A 22,489-nucleotide genomic window follows, 5' to 3' on the forward strand; every position below is an offset into this window, starting at 1 on the left:
GCAAACTGTATGTGAGGGATGTGGTCCAAGAAGCCGACCAGACACAGTTCCCACAGACCTGAGCATCAGCACTTCAGACTTCCCTTTCGTCATGGCCCATTCTGATGGTGACTCAGCCAGCTGTGGTTTCAGTTTCAGAAACTTCTAGCTGGTTACAGGACTGGAGGACTCGCCTCTTTTGTCTCTGTTGGGTCCACAGCCATAAAAATTCATAACAATTCAATGAAGGGATGTGTGTGAGTTTGTCTGTCCCTTTGCTCCAATTTAGTCCATTGCGGGGATGCACACTCTGATTTGATTTCTGTCCATCATTTTTTTCTGATGCTGATGATAAGTGGGAAGGGGCTTTGGGGACGTAGATTAAGTTACTGTTTAGGTCATTTTCTTCCTGCCATGGCTAATTATCTCTCTGCTTCTTCTCAGTTGCAGATCTGATCTCCTGAGCACTTCATCTTGTCTCCATCCGTGGGGCTCTGAGCCCAGCAGCTGGACCACTTTGTCCTTGGAATTTTGGGTGTCCTCTCTGTTCACCTTCCCTCTCCCCCTTCTCCCTTTCCCCTGCTGAGAACTCCTGAAGACTGTAGGATTGTCATGGAGTCCAGGGAAATTTTGAGCAGCTCCCGGCAAAGGGGAGGCGAGTCGGATTTCCTGCCAGTCCCTTCGGCCAAGCCTCCAACTGCGCCAGGCTGTGCAGAACCGCTGCTGTCTGCGCCAGGGACTGGGAAGGGCATCCCAGGGGCCGGAGAGCGCATGGAGCCGGAGGAGGAGGATGAACTGGGCTCAGGGCGGGACGTGGATTCCAACTCCAATGCGGACAGCGAGAAGTGGGTGGCAGGAGATGGCCTGGAAGAACAGGAGTTCTCCATCAAGGAGGCGAACTTCACGGAGGGGAGTCTGAAGCTGAAGATTCAGACCACAAAGCGGGCGAAGAAACCCCCAAAGAATCTGGAGAACTACATATGCCCCCCTGAGATCAAGATCACCATCAAGCAGTCTGGGGACCAGAAGGTGTCTCGTGCGGGGAAAAACAGCAAAGCCACGAAAGAGGAGGACAGAAGCCACTCCAAGAAGAAGGTAGGGAGCCCTGTTTTGTAGGATTTCCATTTTTGCCATTTTATCCTCAACTTTTAGAGTCTGTTTGCTTATTATTAATTTGCATGAAGTCCTTATTTAACGTCATCAACAGGTTCTGCAACTTTAAGTGAAACTACGTGATCTGATAAAACAAATGTTACTAGAGACTAATTGATATATGGAAGAGTTAGGTTCCTATGGCATCTCATCCAGTTATAATGCAACAGTGTTGAACTAAATGTCTCCACTCCGGGACCTGCTAGGTTTCTGAATTACCAGTTTCCTTGATGGAATATTTAGGGCCTCTGGAAGAAATGCCCCTGATACCTGGGTGTAGTGTCCAATTACTATTATTTATTACTATATCTCCTACCCACCTGAAAAACAATAGCTACTAGAATTAGAAGTCTGGAGCAGTTCTATTTATTGCACAGCAGCCAATTGGCTGGGTCAGATCCGGCATAGCTATGACAACATTTTGAGGTTTTTCTTTTGCTTTACTATTTGTATCTGTTCTCATAGTCAGAGAGTGGGATGTTGAAAAATGCTGGTCAATCGGAACAGTCAAGAACCATTGTAACCTTTTGGTTTCAATCACTGCTATACATCTTTCTAACATAGGCGAGCCTTCCACCTGACTAAGGAAGCCCTGTCTTTATGGTAACTTGAGGCTCTTAGAGGGCTGAGAGATCATTATTCCAAAGCTGGAGGTGAGCATTAGAACTGGAGAAAGAAAAGGAGCAGCCAGCTGACCTGAATCTTTGTCCAACACATTATAGACTTTTAAAATTGGGTCTTGAATGAACTTGGTTGGTTGTCATTTTCCTCCTAGAAGACAAACAGGGGTATAGAAAGCAGCTCTCTAGGCGATTGGTGGTGTCATTTGGTTGGGGAAGACTGGGTCCAGGATTCATTGTATTATTTTGCATCACAGGGGTTTGCTGTGACCTCTCTCCCTGGGAGGGGTGTGGCACTCAGCCCTGACAGAAGACTGCCCTAGTCCAGAAATTTCTGATTCAAACAGTCTTTGGGACTTGTGCATAGCGTGGCAAGGAGTCCTCCTGCTGACAGAGTTTTGGGGTTCTAGGTTGTAGGTATTAATCAGTCTTTGTAACTCTTTTCCCTGCATCTTATCATTTATCTGAGCGCTAGCCTTGATGGACCAGCTAAAAATGGCACATATAAAGGAACCTCTCTCCTTTGTAGCCCCCTGATAATTTGTAGAGTTTCTGTTGCCAGTATTTGTGTGTGTGTGTGTGGTTGTGTGTGTGTGTGTGTGTGTGTGTGTGTGTGTGTGTGTTTCTTTTTAGCTTTGGAGGCATCATTTTCAGTAAAACTACTAGGAGTCATGTTCTTCGATTAGTGTAGGGCTTGCATCCTTCTTCACCTAGTTGTTTTGCCTGATTTATTGCATTTAACATCTAAAGACTTGGACTAGAAGAGACTTTCTAGGGTGACCAATGCCTCCCAGTTGGCTCAGACTCTCATAGTTTGAAAACTGAAAATCCTGCATCCAGGAATCCCCTGCTGTCCTAGGCAAACTGGGACAGTTGATCACCTTACTTTAACATTCAGAACACAAAGGAATCTTTTAAATTATCTTGTGTTTACACAGCATGGAGGTAGTGCTCTCCCCTTCCCTTCTCCATAGCACCTTTGCTGTGCTTTCTGCTTCTCTCTTATAAAAGCAACAATTATCGAGATGCACATGGAAACTTCTGAGGAATCTTACAAGCAAATACAACAGCTACACCAGGCTCCATGTAGAAAGTGAGGCTTATTTTTGGAGTTGGGTCTCTTCAGCTTTGAACATGAGTGTCTTTGCCTCTGCTCATTGTGATGGCCAGTTCTTTGAGCGTTGTTGGATTTTTGTTAGGGCGGGCAGTCTTGAAAACTTTGGTAACTTATTTTCCCTCCATTCCCATCATGGCCAGGATTTCAGCAGTTTTGGGTGTGCAAATTCAAATGTACTATTCTACAAATAGATACTTTATGCAGGTATTGTCTTCCCTAAAACCACAGATTGTCCCCAAATATAGCCTTCTGCCTATTGGAATGCCCTAGAATAAAACTCTGGAATTTGTGATGTGGGGATGATTACAAAGTTGAAATGTGCAATGGAACTCTGTTCTCATATCTGAAATTCTCAGGCTGGTCATTCTCACCCAGAAAGCTGGGTGTTCTTTGTGTGCTTTCTTGGAAAAAGAAATGAAATCATTTACTTAAATATACAACTCATCAGGTCAGTGTTTCTAAGCCTATCAATTGGAAAGGGCAGAAAGAAGGGGGAGGGGCTGGAATTCCATGCATTATGCTCTAATGGGAATATCTGAAAAAATTTTAAATTGTTAGGAGCTTGTTTCATGCTGTACTTCTCTATCCTTCTTGCATTTATTGATGCTGAGAGCTGTTACTTTCCAGAAATGAATGAATAAAGTTACTTGTACTGAGTCTTAATCACTTGATAGATGATCGGAAACTTCTCTGATCTCGGTTGGGTTAGAATGTCAACTTGGTTACTCTTCAAGTTCCTGTTGCTTTGCAAACAGGGAGTAAACTGAAGCTAAGGTTGAGATGGAGAGGCGGACACTCAGCCTACCATTTGTATAGAAACGTTCAGTGTCATGGACATGCAGAATTTACTTATTTGTATGAATGGGAAGTATGTGATCAGTAAATTAGGGTAGGGACAAGGATGAGAATGGCGTTTTCTAAGCAACAGGTCAATGTCTAACTCTAAAATCCAGTCTTCTGGAACTTTTGAATGAGGCAAGCCCCTGATTGAAGAAAGACACATGGGGTGGCCCTGAGACTCAGTCCTTCATAGGGAGCTAGGAAGGAGGCCCTGTTGACTTGATCCTTGAGCTGGTGGAGATGCCTACTCAGGAGTCCCCTGACTATCTGTGCTGACTTAGAGCCGGGTTAGCCAACTGAAGTCCATGGCCAAGTCCAGCCCCCTGCCTGTTGTGTACAGCCCACAAGCAAAGAATGGTCAGGGGGATATCAACAAAAGAAGAGAAATCTTTCGCAACGTGAACATTTTGTGGAATTCAAATTTCCGTGTCCATAAATAAACTTTTTTTTTGGAAAAGAGCCACATCCGTTTGTTTACATTTCGTCTGTGATCGCTTTTGCACCAGAACAGTAGAGTTGGGTGGTTGTGACAGAGACTGCGTGGCCCACAGAGTGGAAGCGATTTGCTGTCTGGCCCGAATCAGACCAAAAAAAAGTGTTTGTTGACCCTTGGCTTGGGGAAAGGACATAGAATTTCAGGGTAACAGGATTTTCTTTCATTTTGTTTGGTTGTTAGTGATTTGGCCTCTAATTCTTTTTCTTTTTCTCTTCTGCAGACCAATTAATTTTGTTGAAGTCACTGTGCGACAGCCTTAGGCTAAGACAGCTTCTAGCAGATCCCGATGATTTTCTTTTTCATTGGTTTTTGTAAAAAGGATGCTCTGGAGGATAATGATAGCATCCCTTACATATTACTCTAAGGGTATCTCTGCTAGCTCACCTCTATTTCTACATGCTCTACTGCTTTGGGGTGAAGAGATGCATGTGTGGCATCCTCAAGAGCTTTATTCTGAATTTCAAACCTAGGACCAATCTTCCAAATTTAAGAGGCATTATGGATGTTCAGGCAACATGGCCACTGGTAGGATGCAAGGTGGGCCCCATGAAAGTACCACCTCATTGGCTCAACAATGCATGGACTTTTCTAATCAGGGAATGTTCACTTTCCTTCCACATAAAATTAGGATGGCAACTGCGATGCTGCCTGGAAGAGGCTTTATGATGAATGGGCTTATGTGAGGCGGAACGGCAGTGTTTGGTAAGAGGTATTGGATGAGAAGAAGGCTCAGAACATGCTTCAGGGCCTCAGGACTGTCCTCTGGACCAGTCCTGCTTTGCAGTTGGATTCCATACCTGCACCTGCTCTTTGTCACGGCACCAGCAATGTTGCCTCTTAGACTCACTCAGGAAAGTGATGTAATAACTTCAGCTTCCTCAGGTTCCCTTCCAGCTCACTCAGCGAGAACAACAGGGAGCATGAGAAGGTGTCTCTAGAAGCAGTTCAGGTACAACACATGAACAGAAAATGTTGTTAACAGCGACAGGTTTTTATGAGACACTTCACAAGGCAGAGCTTAATCACGTTCCTCTTTCCTGAGGACTGTCAGTGGAGTCAGGGACATCTATCCGGGGTCAACAGCATGAGAAGGAGAGGAGAGTCCTCGGGCAGCTCCATACAGTGGCCCAGGGTAGGAGATGGTGTGTGACAGTGCCGCACTGCTTTGTCACTTTGGAGCTAGAGTATGACCTGGCTGAATCCCCACTTTCCTCATCTGCAAAATAGAGATGATAATTCCCACATAATGTAACTCAGTGAGAGAGGTTAGGGGGGGAATGGGCAGTTTGTAAAGCACACATCATAATCGATAGTTTGATTTGCTGAGCTAAGCCGCAGACCTTCTGCTGGCTGTTTTATGTGGATTCACCTGTTTCATCTGTCATGTAACAATCCTGCCAGGCAGATATTATTTACTTACAGATGAGGAAATGGAGGCTCAGTTGCTTCCAAACAGCAGGAGCAGCCAGGGTTGGCCTTTGAAGCCAGTTCCCATGGACTCCAAGCTAATACTGCTTCCCAGTCCTTACGTTACCACACACTGAAGGAAGCTGGAAGGCGAGGGCCTAGCAAGAGGGAATTTCTTCCACACTTTCTCACATTGGTGAGAGTGGCAGGATCATAACCTGGCACTCTGTCCTTACTTCCGAGTGTCTAGGATGTGTGAGAGGAATTTCAAAGCCTCATGAGTTAGTCTTTTTCCTTTATTGTACTTATCAATATTTACTTGCTTCTGACCAAACCACAACATCTTTTGTTTCTTTAGACTTAATTTTCCCTCTTTCCCAGCATCATCAGAGAACCTATTTCCTCAGCAGCAAGGACTTCTGCCTTACATTCATCGGGCGTCTACCATGGTCTCAGAAACATGCTGGGCTGCATTCCTAGCACCCCCACCTAGACCATCATCATATGTCTATGGCAAGATGCTTGTATTGTGTTCTGAGCCGTCATAACCTCTCTTAGGAAGTCTCATGGGTCATACATGCATTTACTCTTTCTTTAAATAGCACCCTCTTTGTGTCAAACACACCAAGTATGGGCAGAAAAGAAGCCTTTTATGGTGAAGTTGATGGGACTCTGGGTTGGCATCAGGTTGCTGAGAGTGGTGAATATCAAATAAATATATGGGTTTGCCTTTAATTCTTTAAGTAATGAGAATGCTCAGCAGGCTTTGAACTGGGGAAAGGGAAGGACTGGGGGTCTGGGGAACAGGAAAGTGATGCAGGGCAGAGAAAATTAGAAGGGGAACCTTAGGTAATGCAGGTGTCAGCGAGGAGGTTCCCCCCTCTTTCCTGTAGGATGCTGAGAGGTACCTTTCTCTCTTGATCCTCTGTGATTGGCATATCAGGTCGGTGAGGGAGCATGGGAGTGGGGGTCAGGCAGGGTTGAAGGGTAGCTCAGATTGCCTGACATCATCTCCTTTACTCTGGCAGGTGACGCTGGGCACCCCACAGAAAGCCTCTACCCTCCTTATATTCATCTGGCATAGTTCAGGTGCCCTTCCCTCCCCACATTTTGCTCTGCATCTCCTCTGGTCACCCCTCTGGGCACTGCCTAGTTGAGGGCTGCCCCCTTTCTTCTGGGGGTGCACATGTGGTGTTTTGAACTCTGGGAGCATGAGCTTCTTCCTCCATGGCATCCTCCACCTGACGAGGAAAGACAGGCCCCACCAGCGTTTCTTCTCAAGAGGCCACATTTCCCCTCTTGTTTAATTTTTATTTTCTCTTTACAGTTTTTTGTTTGCGTTTTTGTTTTTAAAGCAGCACATTCCTTTTGATTCCTCAGAATGCCCGGAGCCTTTGCTCTCTGATAGGTTTCTCTATAGTGATGTTATGGCTAAAGCCAGGTGGAGGATGGTGGATGACTTTTTCCACAAAGAATTTGTCTCCACAGGGCAACAAGTGACATTTGACCTGGAGCTGTGGGGAATAGAACACGCAGCCTGGGGAGAGGAGCCCTGGGCACCAGCCCTGTCTCTGTTAGTAACCTCTTCAGCAAGAATGCCTCACTTTCCTAGCTCTCAGTCTCCGCCTTTTTTTTTTTTTTTTTTTTTTTTTTTTAGGAATGGCAACAAAAACAGCTTTTGACCTCTGAAGTCTTATTTCTATTCTAAAAAACAGGAACTTTAAGTACATGGGGCAAGTCTTTCTCGTTAAGAAAACCAGTTGCTCTCAGTAGCATGTTTGACCTCTCTTTGGACCCACTGTTCCATCGTCAGATGGTTTCCTTTTTGACCCAATGTCAAAGGTCGTGAATCATGGGTCGGAAGTTTCAGTGTTGAGCTTAAGCAGACATGAAATTGACCAAACTTGCTTTCCATTAGGACGTTCTGGGGGTGTTCGTCCCCTTCCCTCCATGCATGCTTCTTGTCCTCCCGTGTTGGGAATACTCTGGGGTGTACAGCCATGTGCTGGCTCTTTTCTTCTTTGTTTGATATTCCCTAAGAGTCAGCTTCTTGGACTTCCCCAAGGAAGCATTTGGGGTGAACTCCATGCTTTTGAAGATCAGTCTGGCAGAGGAACCAAGCAGGAAAACTGTTCTGCTCTGATAGAGAGTCTTTCATGCCCAGCGTGTTCAGATTCCCGGTGAGGAGTAAGGGATGTGTTAGAGAGAGACCTGCTGAGACTGGACCTGAGCTCAGCTCCCGTGAGCCCAGGACCGGCTCTCCCTCTTCGGAGGCAGAGAACCTACACGGGATGCTGGGCTTCCTGTAACCCTAAGTAGGTCACTGAACCTCGCCAAACTGTTTCCTGATCATATGAAAACCAGCAATCACAGCAGCACCTCCCTGTTGGGGGTCTCCAGGGGATGAAGGTGCGTATTTCTCTGGGCCAGTCCTGCGTTAATCTTGCTCCTGGCCACGCTGAATTGTGTTAGCCGGGTGGCAGTGCCAGCATCTTATCTCTGATGCCTGCACAAGCATCTTTGGAGTGAGTATGTCACTAATGCTTTGCTGTTTGGGGGTGGGGATTGCTGTGGGGATTTATTTAGAGATGGTTCAAAGGTCTTTCATCTCTGTGGTCACTTATCTGCCAAACCAGGGTGGCTGCTGAGCTCAAAGCATGACTCAAACTGAAAGTTTGAAACCAGTGTCATAAGAACCATCAAGTGGGGTTCAGGTGGCGCGCCTGCCTTCCACCCTGCCGTGTTTCCGGCCGCTGCAGAGTCCGCCCCTCCTGCACCATCACACTGCATCCACAGAGAGTCTGCTGAAAGCGGCATCACCGGCTGACCTGCCATTACATCCTTTCCATTTTTAATAAAAGGCAAGAAAAACAATCCTTCTGGCCCTTCTGTACCCCGTGCTTTGATTCTTCTGATTCCTAGAACTTTAAGTTCAAAACATCTCACCTTCAAAGCGCTGTGGGGCAGGATCTCCCAGGATGCCCCGCCTGCCTCACATGTTCATGAAGACGCTGGTGGCTTTTTGGTCTGGAAGTCGTGGGGCCTGGACACCAAGGCAGAGAGCACAGGGATGTGGAGGGCAGTCCTGGAGCCTGGGCCCAGGCCGTGGTTCAGGCTCCTGACTGCTCACAGAGAGGAAATGAACAGCACAGCATGGAGGGGGCATTGTTTATCCACAATGAGCTAAACATTCATGTTATAATTTGCACACACCCAACAGCTTTGGGGAGAGGGTTTAATCTTGGATGGTCCTTGGGGTGGAACTTGATTTGGAAGGCACTGTAAAGGCCCTGTGTACCCCCCACGGAGGAGGAACCAGTGACCAGAAGGAGAGACTGCCAGAGGGCTGGAGTTCGGGAGAGCCAGGTCCTGGAGGCGTACAGACAGGAGCATGCAATGTCCACTTGGACTTGCAGCGGTACCCAGTGCATTCAGGAGTCTGAATGATGGGCTGGTGGTGGAGCTGAGGCCGCTGTCTGCATGTGTGGGAACACAGTCCACCAGAGCGCTGTGTGAAGGGCAGGCTGGGACCTCATCACTTCCAGGCCCTCCACTTTCCACACTTTCACAGTGGTCCTGCCCGTGAAATCCAGGGGCCTCTCTGTACACCTGGGGTGTGTGTTTTTCTGACAGCCCGGGTTCGCTTCTTTTCCCCTGCCTGCCCCCGCTTCCCCAGCCCCACTTCCCTCAGCTCCCCATCAGCCTATGACCTCAGCAGGGGAACAATGGAGGCCTTTCTTTCCTCTGAAAAGTCCAGGCAGTTCCCACCTTGGTGCCTGGCCCGTGAGGCCATGTGATAATCATCATTAGTATCAAATGTAGGTGGCTTCAGTGTGTTTGCTAGACCTTGTTTATTGTGTTTTCCCCCAGATCTTCTTCTGTGCCTCCCACACGTTTCTAGCCAGTTCCGCAGCCCAGGGACTCAGAGGTGGGGGAGGGGGTGGTCTACCAGGCCTTGCCCGCAAGAAGTAATCATTTGCAAAGATGAACTTGCCCAGGAGTGTGGGCAGCCTTTTGTGCTGGGCCAGGTAGTTCATTGGCTGAGTGCTGTCAAAGAGAACCCAGCTCAGGAGCTGAGCCATTTTAGCTGGAGAACCAGCTAAAGGAGTTGCTTCTCATGGGGAATCATGGATGTAGCTAAAGGGAATCTGTTTGTAGTGAGTAATGGGAATCTCCATGATTTCTCCGGCCCGGCCCTGTCCTTTTGGAGGAGCAAGAAGGTGGAACCTGACTTATTGGGGGTGTGGCTCTTCCCTGAATCGTCAGCGTCCTGAACGTCCTTTTGGATTGCTGCCACTGAATAAGTGGCAGGTCAGTGTCCTGCTGGGCTTTAGGTGCTATTGGGTCACAAAGGAGGACAAAATGAGATTTTGGGTACAGAAAGGGTCCGAGATCTAGGATTAAATCCATTGGGGACACAGGCTAGGATCTGGCACTGGGTCAGAAGTCAGGGGAGGCTGACCACAGAAGCTGTGGGTCCAGAATCCTGGACTTTGCTGCAGGTCAGGAGAGCCTCTGAATATTTCCATGTCAGCATCCCTTTTACACAAACAGAAGACACCTTCCCAAACCTCCCGTGGACAGTTATTTGGCTGCTGCTCCATGGCCCTTGGGGAGGGGACTGGCCATCTCTTGAGGAAGCCCTGGTTTTAGTAAAACTCCTCCTTCTGTTGTACTAAAAGCCTCTGAAAGCCTAAATATTTCCAGCTCCTGAAACCATTCCTTTGACTCCATGGTTTCCTAGTGCCAAAACACCCTGGTTCCTGTGCTAGGAATACTTGTTTGTGAGTGTCCCTCCTACAGGCATAGGCGGGCAGGGCTCCCAGAGCAGAGTGTAATACCAGGAGGTGTTCTGGCCCTGCAGAGCCTCAGTAGATTGTCACCTCCTCTGCTCTAAGCAGCGTGTCTTTATTAACATGATCACAGGCTATCCCAGTTCTCTGGCAACTTTCTCCTTGTTGGTGTATACTGAACTCAAGGTCAAGAAAATTCGCCAATTTAATATTGCCTCATGGTTCTTTTGCTGATCCTAATCATCACATCCTGCCTGCATTGGATTCTTTGGGGCAAGATGCAGGTGTCTGCATTATCCTCATTACCATCTGTGCACACTTTGGTCAGAGGGTCTGGTTTGGGTCTGCAGACGACACAGGAGGCACAGAAATAAGGCAGCTTTGGATCTCGCAGTTCCTCTTCTGTGCTTCCTCTTTTTGGGCCCTCCCTAGATGGTCACTGTCTGGGAACCTGTCTTCTCATTCACATATTGGCCTCTCGGATCTACCTGAAGGGCTGTTAAAAGTGTGTGGTCAAAGGTAAATAAAGTTTGCTCTTCTCAGTTATGGAGGAAGCTCTCTGAGGACCGGAGTTATGTCTTTTAGTGTCAGATGCACCTACGTTATTTCCCGAGCATGTTAAATAAGTCCTTGTTAGCTCCGTGCCAATGCAGATGGTTCTATGGGAAAACCCTCTATCAGAACGGCTTCTGCCCATCAGCCCTGCGTATTTCACGTTGGTTCCTTAGAAACATCAGAGACCTTTCATCCTGCAGCCTGCTTGGCTCCCATGCAGCAGCAGCGCTGGCGGGTCTGCATTCTGCACGAATCGACAGTCGTACGGTGTGTTCAGCATAAGTGCTGGGTGGAGTCTAGAAAGATCTTAGGAGGAGGAATTAATCTCAGGGCATTTACAGAAAACCCAGGGCAGTAAATAAACTTCAAGAGTTCCAGACAGTGCAGAGCGTGGAGAATTGGTAGCAACCCTCACATCTGCCCGGCACCTTTACAGAACATTCACAGGAGCCCAACTGCTGCCTCTTTCTGGTTTGTTCTTAGGACAGTCCAGTGAAGTAGCTGTTATTCCTCCCTGTTTTATAGACTGAGGAAGGGACATTGAGGTTTGTAGATGGCTTGCCCCAAGGTTACAACTAATTGTGGTAGGAGGTGGCTCAACACCTATCACACCTTCAGGTCTCCTGGTTTCCTGCAGCAGGAAGCGATCCCTGACAGGTGTGCTCTGCTCTAGCTGGTCTTGTAGGTGCTCAGGCGAGTCCTGTGCAGCTCGCCTGATGGTCCTGGCCGCATGCCCCTGGCCTAGGCTGTGGATGAACCTGCAGCTTCATCCCCGAGACCCAGAGCTCCTTTCTGGGACTGCCCACAGTGCTCTCCCTGCTGGCCAGCACTCAGCAGGCCACAGTGGCAGTGAGGTGTGGCGAGCAGTGACGGCCGGCCGGGGCAGCAGGATAATAGGCTCCCTGTGACTTAATCCCACCGAAAAGGTGGGATTCAGCAACGGGCCCCCCAAAACCACATCCCAGGTGCACTGCCTGGCCTGAGACTTGAAGGAAGGCTGGTCACCCGGTGCCAGGCTCTGGGTCTGACCTGTTCTCCCTTTAGCAAGTGAATGACTGTTTTCACATATTTAACGAGGGGTTAGTACTGTCTCTCTTCCATCCATGTTACCCTGAAGATGATGGGTGCAAACGGTTGTAAAGTGCTTCTGAAATGTTAGGAGAGCCATGGAAATACAAGGATCTGTTCTATAGAACCACCTACAGTCGATTCCTGACAAGCTGTAGTCTCTGATTAAACTTTTCCCTCGCTTCTCCACCATCCCCTCATTCTCTGGCCTCTGCCATCACCTGCTTTGAATAAAGCCCCCAGACTTGGCTGTGACGAACAGCAGCTGCGGTTGGAGCGGTCAGCAGCCTGGTCCAGACACCCGCCACATGGTGTGCTTGCCCTTTGTGAAATTCTGGGGTGAGAGGTCAGCCCTCTGTGCCCATCTTTGTCACTTCTCAGCCGTCTGCGTCCTGGTGGCAGTGTGTTATCCCGGCGTCCTTCCCCTGCCCCCACCGCGCCCCCCGCTTCTCCCGGAGCCCAGGAAAAAACCATCTGCTGAGTTGGCTTTCAGAAGGTTTTTTTTTTTAAATACCAATTTCCCTTTGTTCCGAGGCAACCTCCAATCAGAGCGGGGTCTGCGGGGTTTGGCGAAAGGCTGGTATTGTGTTTCGTGCTCCCTGAGGAAAGGTTGTCCACTTGCTTTTCCTTTTGATTCGATTCCTTGCCATTCTGCAGGGGAGTCAGAGGTTGCAGCTGCCACTGTCAGCTGCAAATGGGGGACCCCCTTGTTTAAGAACCTACATGTTAATCCTCTTCCAGAGGGAGAAGAAAAACAAAACAAAAACAAAACAGAAAAAAATGAAAACCATCTCTAACAAAAGTCTTCCTTCCTGCTCCCGTCTCATCCTGTAAGTCACACAGATCCGATGGTTTGCTTCAGCTCAGGCCTTGCTGTCCTTGAAGCTTTGTTGGAAGAGTCTGACTGTCCGGCCTCTTATGTTTTCTTATTTCTGCTGAAGAACATGACTTACATATCAGAAACAAGGGAGAGTCATATTCTTATGGAAAATGTAAATGACAGGGGACGGCAATTGGCTGTCAGGCTGCTTTCCTGAGCATAAGGACGACCATCATTTTGGTACTTAGAATAGCTGAGAGCCTTGCCAAGCACTGGACATGTATTGTCTACTATATCCTTCCCTCAACCACAGTGGAGATGTTATCATCCCCATTTTTTAAAAAAATCCTCACCTGAGGACATGCTTAGAGAGAAGCGAGAGAGAGAAAAACACTGATGTGAGAGAGAAACATTGATCAGTTGCCTTCTGTATGCAATCCAGCTGGGGGATCAAACTGGAAACCTAGGTATGGGCCCTGATTGGGAATCCAACTGGGGACTTTTTGGTGCACAGGACGATGCTCAACCAACTGAGCCGCTCCAGCCAGGCTATCACCCCCATTTTACAGATGTGTAAAACGAGGCACAGAGACCTCCAGTTGCTCGCCTGGGGTCTCAGAGTCAGGAAGCTATGGTCCCAGCATGCCTATCCTCCAACTCTGAGGCAGCTGGCTCAGAACTTAGAATGGGAGCCAGTGATCCTCACCCTCAGAGCCTACCTTCTAGAAGGCTTGCAGCCAAGGTGCTTTGTCAGTACTTCCATTTTTCTGTCTGTAAAACTGGAACCACAACAGCTGGATGCCAGGGGATCCAGACAGACAGTTGGTCAAGTCTCATGAAAGCCTGGTAAGACTTCTGTCTCTGAGGTGAGTGCCTTCGCCCTCTTTTTCTGTCATATTCCACAAAATATCTGCTCAGCAGGCTCAGTTGGTCTCTGACAGACTCTTGAGTTATCCTCAACTTTGAGAGCAGAGTAGCCAGCTGGACTCAGGCCTTCGAGCTCCGCCCTCCCTGCACACACTCCTGTCTTCACTTGGGCCTTCCTAGGTGAGGGAGCAGGAAAGGTGTGTTTGGCTCCTTGATGGTGATGAGAGGGAGGGTCAGCAAGTGAACACATGACGAATTCCATAAAATGTTGAAAATCTGTAAAGCTGTTTTTAAACATGCCACCTGCTCCCTCTTCTCACTGTTGGGCTGGGACTGTGACCCAGGGCATGGGGGAACCTGAGGACTCCCCTAGAATGGAAAATAAAGTAAACACACACAACAGAAAGATAAAGGGGTGAATAGTTTTTCTTTTGCTTCCTCTTGAGGATGCAGAATTTTCTTGGATAACTTAAAATAAGTGTATGTTGATTGTAATGTGTTTTTTTTTAAAATATATTTTTATTAATTTCAGAGAGGAAGGGAGAGAGAGAGGGGACAGAGAGAAACATCAATGATAAGAGAGAATCATTGATTGGCTGCCTCCTGCATGCCCCTCCACTAGGGACTGAGCCCTCAAACCCGGCATGTGCCCTTGACCAGAATCGAACCCGAGACCCTTCAGTCCACAGGCCGACGCTCTATCTACTGAGCCAAACCAGCAAGGGCTGATTGTAATGTTTTAAAATATACTGTAGGTTCCAATAAATGCGGAAAAGTGACCTTACTGGGCAGTGTACTCAGCTTTGCTCCTGAAACCACCTGATAGAGTCCTTGCTCAGCACCTTCCTCTGAGTGAGGTCATTTTTACTAAATAGCCTCTCCTTTTTCTAATACAGTGCAGGTGTGAAAACAGGTCTCACCTGAAGCAATTGCAGAGCGAGAGAAGACAGCCTATAAACGCGTTAGAATAGGCGAGGGATGCTGTGAGTCCATAGGCTGGTGGTAGCTGGGCAGGGCCGGACAGTGGCCTGGGTCAAGAAGAATCATCCCTATGCTCATCTCTGCCAGCTGACTCAGGTGCACCGGGGGCTCCCCAGGGTTCCTCTGTAGAACTTGATTTCAACTAACACTGCAGAAATGGGGGAGCAGGAGGAGTAAGAAAGGGGAAATGAAATGTTTACTTCAGAACAGTGGACTCTGCTGGACCTGAGAAAGATGCCCTCACAGAGGGAGTCACAGAGCGAAGGTGAGCGGAACATAGGTGCCTCTGCGGATGCTAATTGCCCCATCGATAGTGTTCTTTTCTTCTACATCATTACTCGCAAACTCATTCATTAATGTATGCAATCATTTAACCAAAGGTGTTTTCTTCAGTAACTGTGTAATAGTGCCTGCCAGGCACTGTTGTGGAGATATAGCTGGGCATTGTTCCTTAAAGGTTCCACATGGGGTAATGTGGTCTGTCTGACATACAAGCTCCGTCAAAATAGGAACTGATACAGAAAAACAACTTCTTAGCACCTCAACTAGGAAGAAGGATGTCAGAATTCTAAAAAAATACTTTACAGTTGACTGGTTGACTTGATTGAGTGATAGGGACAGTCCGTGGAGACTTAAAAAGAAAGACAAGAAGCACCTTACAGCAGCACAGAATGAGATGTGACTTGAAGGTGTGCATTCTGGTAGACACTTGTGGCTTTAATCGATGGGATGATCTTGGGATTTCATCGTAGAAAGAGGAAGAGAGACTAGCAAGGTTGGCTGGAAACCTAAAAAATCATGTCTCACATTTTGGCAGAGGGAGCAGAATCCAGGAAAGCAGTGGGGGAGATGGAAGTGGAAAGGCCGAGTGTATTGGGGCAAATCAGGTGCAAGGGGCACGACCATGCGAGAGCTGGACAACTTAGTTATTTTCTTAAGCGCCACAAGAAAGAAATGCAGTCACTTATACCCAGGGGCAGAGGGAGGGGCAGCATCTGAGAGAAAGTTCTGCAAGAGGGTAAGAGAGCGGAAGCAGGGAAATCACCTACCGGTATGCTTACAGCTGAGTCAGCATGTTGATGTCTGGGGAAAGGAGCCCCCTCAAAAGGCTCCATCAGCCCAGGTGATGGAGCAACTGGTGAGACTGGGGGTCCTGGAGAAGCTTGGCCTGTGTTCCTGGACCCTCTTAAAAGTGCTTACTGCTCCACTCAAGCTCCTGGTGGCTTTCAGCTGGAATGGCAACTGCTGCTGATCCCTTTGAGAAGCAGCTCGCTGGCCAGGTGTGCTTAGGGAGAGGCCGCTACAGCATTGGTTCTCAGCCTTGGCTGCACATTAGAATCACCTGGGAATCTTTTTAAAATCCTGATTTCTGGGCCTCATCCTCCAGAAATTCTGTTTCTTTGTATGGGGGTGGGGCCACAACATTAGTAACAAAGAAACAAAATTTCCGGAGGATGAGGCCCAGAAATCAGGATTTCAAAAAGATTCCCAGGTGATTCTAATGTGCAGCCAAGGCTGAGAACCACTGTGTTACAGGCTGGACCAGCTGGGCCCTCTCTACCTCCAGGGAGGAGCAGGTGCTGGACTTCAGGAGCCTGGCTTTCCTTCTGGCTTCAACCCTAAATGACCGCTGCCCTTTGCCCCCGTGTTAGGCCTGCAGCGGATTCCTCTCTTTCGCGGCTTGATTGCGGGAGCTGGATGGCTGCTTCTGCTCATTGCGTTTCCTGCAGGGAGATGGTTGCTGGTCCACGGGGCTTCTCTTTCAGAAGAGGACAGCCCAGCGGTGGGGTTCAGCCTGCAGGGAGTAGAAGCCAAGAGCTGGAGGGGAGGACGAATATTGGGGGATGTGATCCGGGTCAAGTCTCTGGAGCACCCGAGAGGGACCCCAGCACAGGTTCTTTTGTCGGCATGTTTCTCTGAGAAGTTTTAAGAAGGTGGAGCGTTGTTGTGTGCACATATGCATGTGTTGTGCGTGTACAACCTCTGCAGAGGCAGGTATTGTATGTGACATAATAGAGTTGAGAAATGGGGCCTCTGCCCCGACCACCTGCCCCTTGTTCTTGAGGCCCCATCTTAAAACGAAGCCAATGAAGGAGAAGATCTCTAAGTCTTGTCTGGTTCTGATATTCCAGGAAATCATATAAATACTGATTCATATGACTGGCTTTTACACATATGTGAATGTAGAGACATAGTAATGCATAGACATGATTGTATCTGGTCATCAGTATAATCGTTCATATAATTTTGAATAGCTGCCTGTAAGTATAAAATAAGTATTCTATGAAAAAGTAGACATATTCAGCCACACCTAATATAAACGATGACTGGGAATAAAAGGGGGGAAATCCTGGGAGCACTGAGATGGGTGAAAGAATGCAGAGCCATCAAATTTGCCCTTTTCCCATAAAACAAAAACCCAAGGATTAGTTCCTGCAGGATTGTTGCCCATGATATGGCGAGTTGGATTTCATCCTGTGTGTTCACTCTCTGTTTCCAGTCTATTTGGTTTTGCACTCTGCTTTGGTACCCATTCTTGCTTTCTTCTCTCTTTTTAAAATTTGTTATTGAATTTCTTGGGGTGATATTGGTTGATTAAATTATATAGGTTTCAGGTGTACAATTCTATAATACATCATCTGTCTATTGTATTATGTGTTCACAACCCCAAGTCAAGTCTCCTTCCATCACCGTTTTTCCTGCCTCTACTGTCTTCTATTTTCCCTCACTCCTTTCCCCCTGCCCACTCATTCTTCTGTACTGCTGTGTTCTCCAGCTCTGCAGGGGTCTCAATACTTCTCTTCTTTTTCTCCCCTTTTCCAAACAAGTCTTTCAGGAAAGGGGGGGAAAAAAGCATCCCTTTGCTTCCACCATTATCTCTCAAATCTTTCTTAACCACTTTAAGGATGAACCATTCATATGCTAGGTGGAGGAACAAGTTGCACATCTTTGGTGTCAGGAAGGAACAAAAAATGCATATGGCCCTGATGGGGAGTTTCCCCCAGGCTCAGGAGGTGGGGGAACTGAGCTGTGGTGTGAAAGAACGAATTAGTTATGGCAAATCTTGTTAGTGTCCATTGTGCACAGAGAAGCTAAGCCATCTGTGGCCACTTGCAAAATGGTTCCTTGTTTGTTCAGGCTCCCCACCGAAGCAAATCTTTGTGGCTTCTGATAATTTACATACTGTCACTTGTTTGCCAACTGGAGGGTGTCTGGACATGTGTATGTGAGAGGGCATCTGTGTGGACATGTATGTGCGCTGAGAGAGCCCAGCGTTGGTATGCCATTGAAATAGATACCTGGGGGGCCAGCTTGTCTGGGCTCTGGGCTGAGAAGGGGAGGGAAGGATCGTGGGAGATCCTATTTATATTTTTTTTAGACATTCCTAGGTGACATCTCCATTTGGCTTCTTGTGCTACTCTTACTACTCCCCAGAGTCCCCTGCAGCCTTGATTTCTCTTCCATCTTTGCCTCATCTTCTAAGTTCTTAATTGGAGGTGTGTGCTCTGTAAGAAGCAAACCTGCTTGGAGTAGCTTATATCCTAGTCATAAACTAAGAGAGGTGTCTGGGGGTAGTGTGTGCCACCAGCAGGACTAAATCATGCTGTGTCAAAGATACTGCTGTTTCTCCTCCATTCATTCTACGAATGCTGACGGAGGGCCCACTGCAGCATGTGGTGTTTCGGGTGCTATAGGGGGTGTGAGGGCTGCACGACCTCCATTACCCCTATCTTCATGGGGTTTCCATGGAGTAGAAGTGTCTGATGAACTGTGCATGCCCTGTGGATGGGATGAACAAAGTTCTGGAGGTCATGAGTGAAGGATGCTCATTGTGGTCTGGTGGCCCCTGAAGGCTCTCTGTCTGAGGGCATGTGAAAGACAGAAGACTGTGTAGGACGTGTAATCAGGAGGGGCTTGTGTGCTAGACTTCTAGCGTGTCCAGGTGGCTAAAGAAAATGGCGAATACAAAGCCGCAACAGTTAAACAGTAGAGATGCTCCTTCCGCATATCATCATAGCACCCTGTGAGAAGGTGTGTAATAGGATACAGTCTGGGACAGACACTGGAGTCCTTCTGTATTATTTCTAAGAGCACTAATAATTTATTCTCTAGATGACACTGACAGCTTACTTGGCCATGCTGGGTCCTAATTTCCCCTTTGAAAAAAGGGACATTTTACTTTTTCCTCCTTCTCTTCCTCTTGCTTGCTTTACTCCAGTCAAACCTTGGCTAGAAAGAAAGTTGGTGCTTTCATCTCTTTAGAAGACATCTTTTTATACCCAGGGTGGCATCCTCCATAGCTCTCTGAGAGGGTCCAACTGCCCTCCCCCCTTGCTTGATGGGCACACACAAAGACTCAAAGTTGAAAAAGACCTTGAAGTTCATCAGAGAGATCTCCCCTTTGCAGATGAAGAGACAGTGCTCAGATCAGGGATATCTCATGATTTTCCTGATCACAGAGCCAATCAGGGACAGTCTGGAAAAAAAACACACACAAAAAAAACCCAACTGCCCTTTCGAGTTGTCACAATGCTGGGAGCTAAAAAAAGAGACAGGACACTCCATCGCCTTGGCTAGGCATCGCCACCGTCTCTTTGCTCGGCCCATCTTATTGCAGTTTGGCACTTCTCTCTTGAACCCTCCTGAACCCACCATGGCTTTGCCCAGGAGAATCAAATAAAGGAGCCTTTATTTCCCAGCTGCCCTGTGCGTGCTGCTTTCAAAAAAGAGGGGCTGGCTGTGGGGGTGGGAAAGGAGAGAACATTTGTCTTGCAGTCCTGGCCTGACATGAAAGCCGCACCGAGGGGCACTTTGAGAACCCAGCTAAATAGTGGTCGCAACGGAGACAAAAGAGAAAACTGACCCACTAGTTACGTGGTTACTTAAACATGATTTACCCTGCATAAAGCTGGCGGGGACCTGGGGTCTCGTTTCTAACGAGCCAAGAGACAGCACAATTAATGACCTGGGAAGGAGTGCTATCAGACCGCAAACTAGTCACTGCAAAGAAAATGCCCTTAACTATCTTCTCCCAGTGCTCACCGAAACCCACAGACACAGCGCAGCTCACACACAGGGCACAGGCAAGGACTGGGAAGTGGTACCTGCTAGTGATCCCAAGGGGTGATTCACAGACTCCGGGAGGGAGTGGCAGTGGTTGGGAGAGGGAGGGACAGGGTTTGCAAGGACTTGGCTGAGGGTGAAGTCAGCCAGGAGCCCTGCATCCCCACCGCCCTGCTGGACATGATTCCCATCATGTCTGTGCATCTGACAGCTACCCTGGGCCTCTAATCTCAATGACATGCCCACTTGACCTATTTGGGACGTGGGGCTGGGGAGCAGGCTGGAGTTTAGAAAAGGCTCCGAAGCCAGAGGCTGGAGGCCACGTTTAGGCTGGTGAGAATGGAGCCCAGTTACAGGCAGCTTCCCGTCCACTGTGATGTGCACATTTTTCTAGTCATCTTTGACCCTGCAGGCAAATCCCAGCAGTGCTGTTAACGTTATCTGCTTTAGGGGCGTCACCATAGTTCCTTTTGCTTACACATAGTAGCCGGCGAAGTCCGCTCGGGTGGAGTGTCTGAGCGGGAAAGATGAGAAGGGAAGGCTGGAGGATTTGAAGAGTGCAGGGCCAAAGGTTAAAAGAGAAAGGTTAGCAGCAGGCAAAGGCCCAGGATTGAAATATTTGCTGAAGGCTGACAGGCAACAGAATAGAGGCAGACAAGTGGCAAATTCCTATTTTCTCCTCTAATTGAGAAAATATTTTGAGTGGTATTCAGTCAGACTGCATAATGAGAGGGCGTGGGGCTGGAGATGGAGAGAGAGAATATGAATGAGAGAATATTATTAAACTTCCCCGGGATGCCAGAATGACTCCAGGGTTCAGGGCACTGTGTAAAGGTGCCATCCTCCCTGGCCTCACCCCTTGGTGGCACAGCATTCATTTCTTCACGCACTCACTCACTCACTCACCCACTCAGCACATGGTCATTGAGGAGCTGCTATGGATGGACGGGTCAGTAGCTCTGCCCATAGGAGTTAGCATCAGGCACAGGAAAAAGAGGCCAGTTCTTCCTCTCAAAGGTGGGCAAGTACCAAGCAGGTGTTTCCAACACAATGTAAGACCATTGATTCAATGCTGTTACCATTTCTTTCTTTCGATATCTAAATTTTGTTGTCATCTGTGCCTCTCCACCGTTTAGTGAATCATTTGATGTCACCTTGTATCTGAGAGGGCATTGGTTTCTAGGGGGTTGCCCTGCATGGCCCCAGGAATTGTGTGGCAGGGCTGGGAGGCTGGTTGTGTGGAGAGGGGAGTCTGGGTGTGGAGAAGTAGTGAGGAAGAAAAGCAGTTGTTCCTTGACTTAGCCTTCGCCAGCTGCTTCTCCTCCTTGTGCAGCCCTGCCTGCTCTTACTATTATTGAGTGCAAGTTCCTCTAGGTCTCCAGGCGGACCTCGGGCAGCACTGATGGTTCATTCACTGCAAACTCTGCATTGCAGGAGCTCGGAGGTGGGGGTGGAGGCATGTCTCACAGGGGAGCCCACACAATTCAGGTGACATCCCTGTAGTGCTCTGTGAAGCGGTAGCCTAGCTGGGGCCCTGTCCCAGCCCCCTCCTCCAGCCAGCTGTGGGTGCACTGCCACTCTTCCTGTAAGTGATGACTCAGATTATTTTCATCAACATCTCTCACCCCACCCCTCCTCCATTTTCTTCCCACAGCCGCCAGGGCCCAAAATAGACCAAAGTAGTTTCAAGTTTAGGCAATTTCCTTTTCTACTTAGAAATCAATGGTTGCTAAAGGGTGCCAGGGTGGGGGTGGAGGCTGGGGGTGGGGAGGAAGGCATGGGAGCCTTCAGAGAGCCTGGGTTTCCCCTGGTTCTCTGTGCCAGGAGGAAGTAACTCCATGGAACCTCATGGAGCTCCCCGAAAGGTACCCCCACTCTGACAGTCTTGAGTTTTTCAGTTCAGAAGGGACTCTTCCTTCCCCCTGCCAATTCAGGGACCATCCTCAAAGCTTCATAAAATTCTTAGGTAAGTTTTAAACTTCGATAATTAACTCATGAGTTGTAACAGGTCATTTGTAAGTGACATTTCAGGCTTCTGATGTTTAGTTTCAGTAATCCTACATATTACTTTATTTTTTTTTCATTCTCACCCAAGGATATGTTTTTTACAGAGAGAGAGAGAGAGAGAGAGAGAGAGAGAGAGAGAGAGAGAGAGAGAAACATCAATCGGTTGCCTCTCCAAACTCTTGTTGCCCGGGAAGACACACCAACCAACTTAGCTACGGCCATATTACATTTGTTTTGATGAATGTGCAAACATTGCTTTGTTGCAGGACCTAAAATTGGAAATCATTGCAAGAGATTATGAATAATAATTGTTATCTCTTAAATTCTGTATATTAGACACCAAGCTAATCCTTTTACATACAAATGTATATGTAATTTCCCCAACAACTCTAAGAGGCCTCATTATTCTCATTTTGCTGATGAGCAAGCTGTGACATTGGGAGGTTAGATAGCTTACAAAATGGCTTACACAGAGCTAATGTGTAAGAGGGTCCATCTTTGAAGTTGGTCAATTTGATTTTAAAGCTCATGCTCTGAATCACAAAGGTGTATCCCATTTGCAGTTTAGAGGTCATAAACTGTAATAATAGCACTTTTAAATGTCATCAAGTATTTGATTCTAAATGGCCCACTTGAATTCTTATTAAATTTTTATGTATTAAATGTTTAAGATACAAAGACTTCATGAAGGTGCTGTTTCCACAAATGCTTCAAACCATGCAG

The 22,489-nt window shown here is 47.7% G+C and overlaps 1 protein-coding gene across 3 annotated transcripts in view; it reads left to right on the plus strand.

The window, feature by feature from the left end:
* The window catches only part of SETBP1 (SET binding protein 1), a 343,356-nt gene that overhangs the window by 21,183 nt on the left and 299,684 nt on the right, over positions 1 to 22,489 (plus strand). For all 3 annotated transcript variants that reach the window (XM_059707194.1, XM_059707193.1, XM_059707195.1), the window contains one exon: positions 424 to 1,074. In XM_059707194.1, the coding sequence (XP_059563177.1) occupies positions 592 to 1,074 (483 nt within the window). In that variant the 5' untranslated portion in view covers positions 424 to 591. The remainder of the gene's footprint in view (positions 1 to 423; positions 1,075 to 22,489) is intronic.

The sequence above is a fragment of the Myotis daubentonii genome, chromosome 8, assembly GCF_963259705.1.
Source record: "Myotis daubentonii chromosome 8, mMyoDau2.1, whole genome shotgun sequence".
Lineage (NCBI taxonomy): Eukaryota > Metazoa > Chordata > Mammalia > Chiroptera > Vespertilionidae > Myotis > Myotis daubentonii.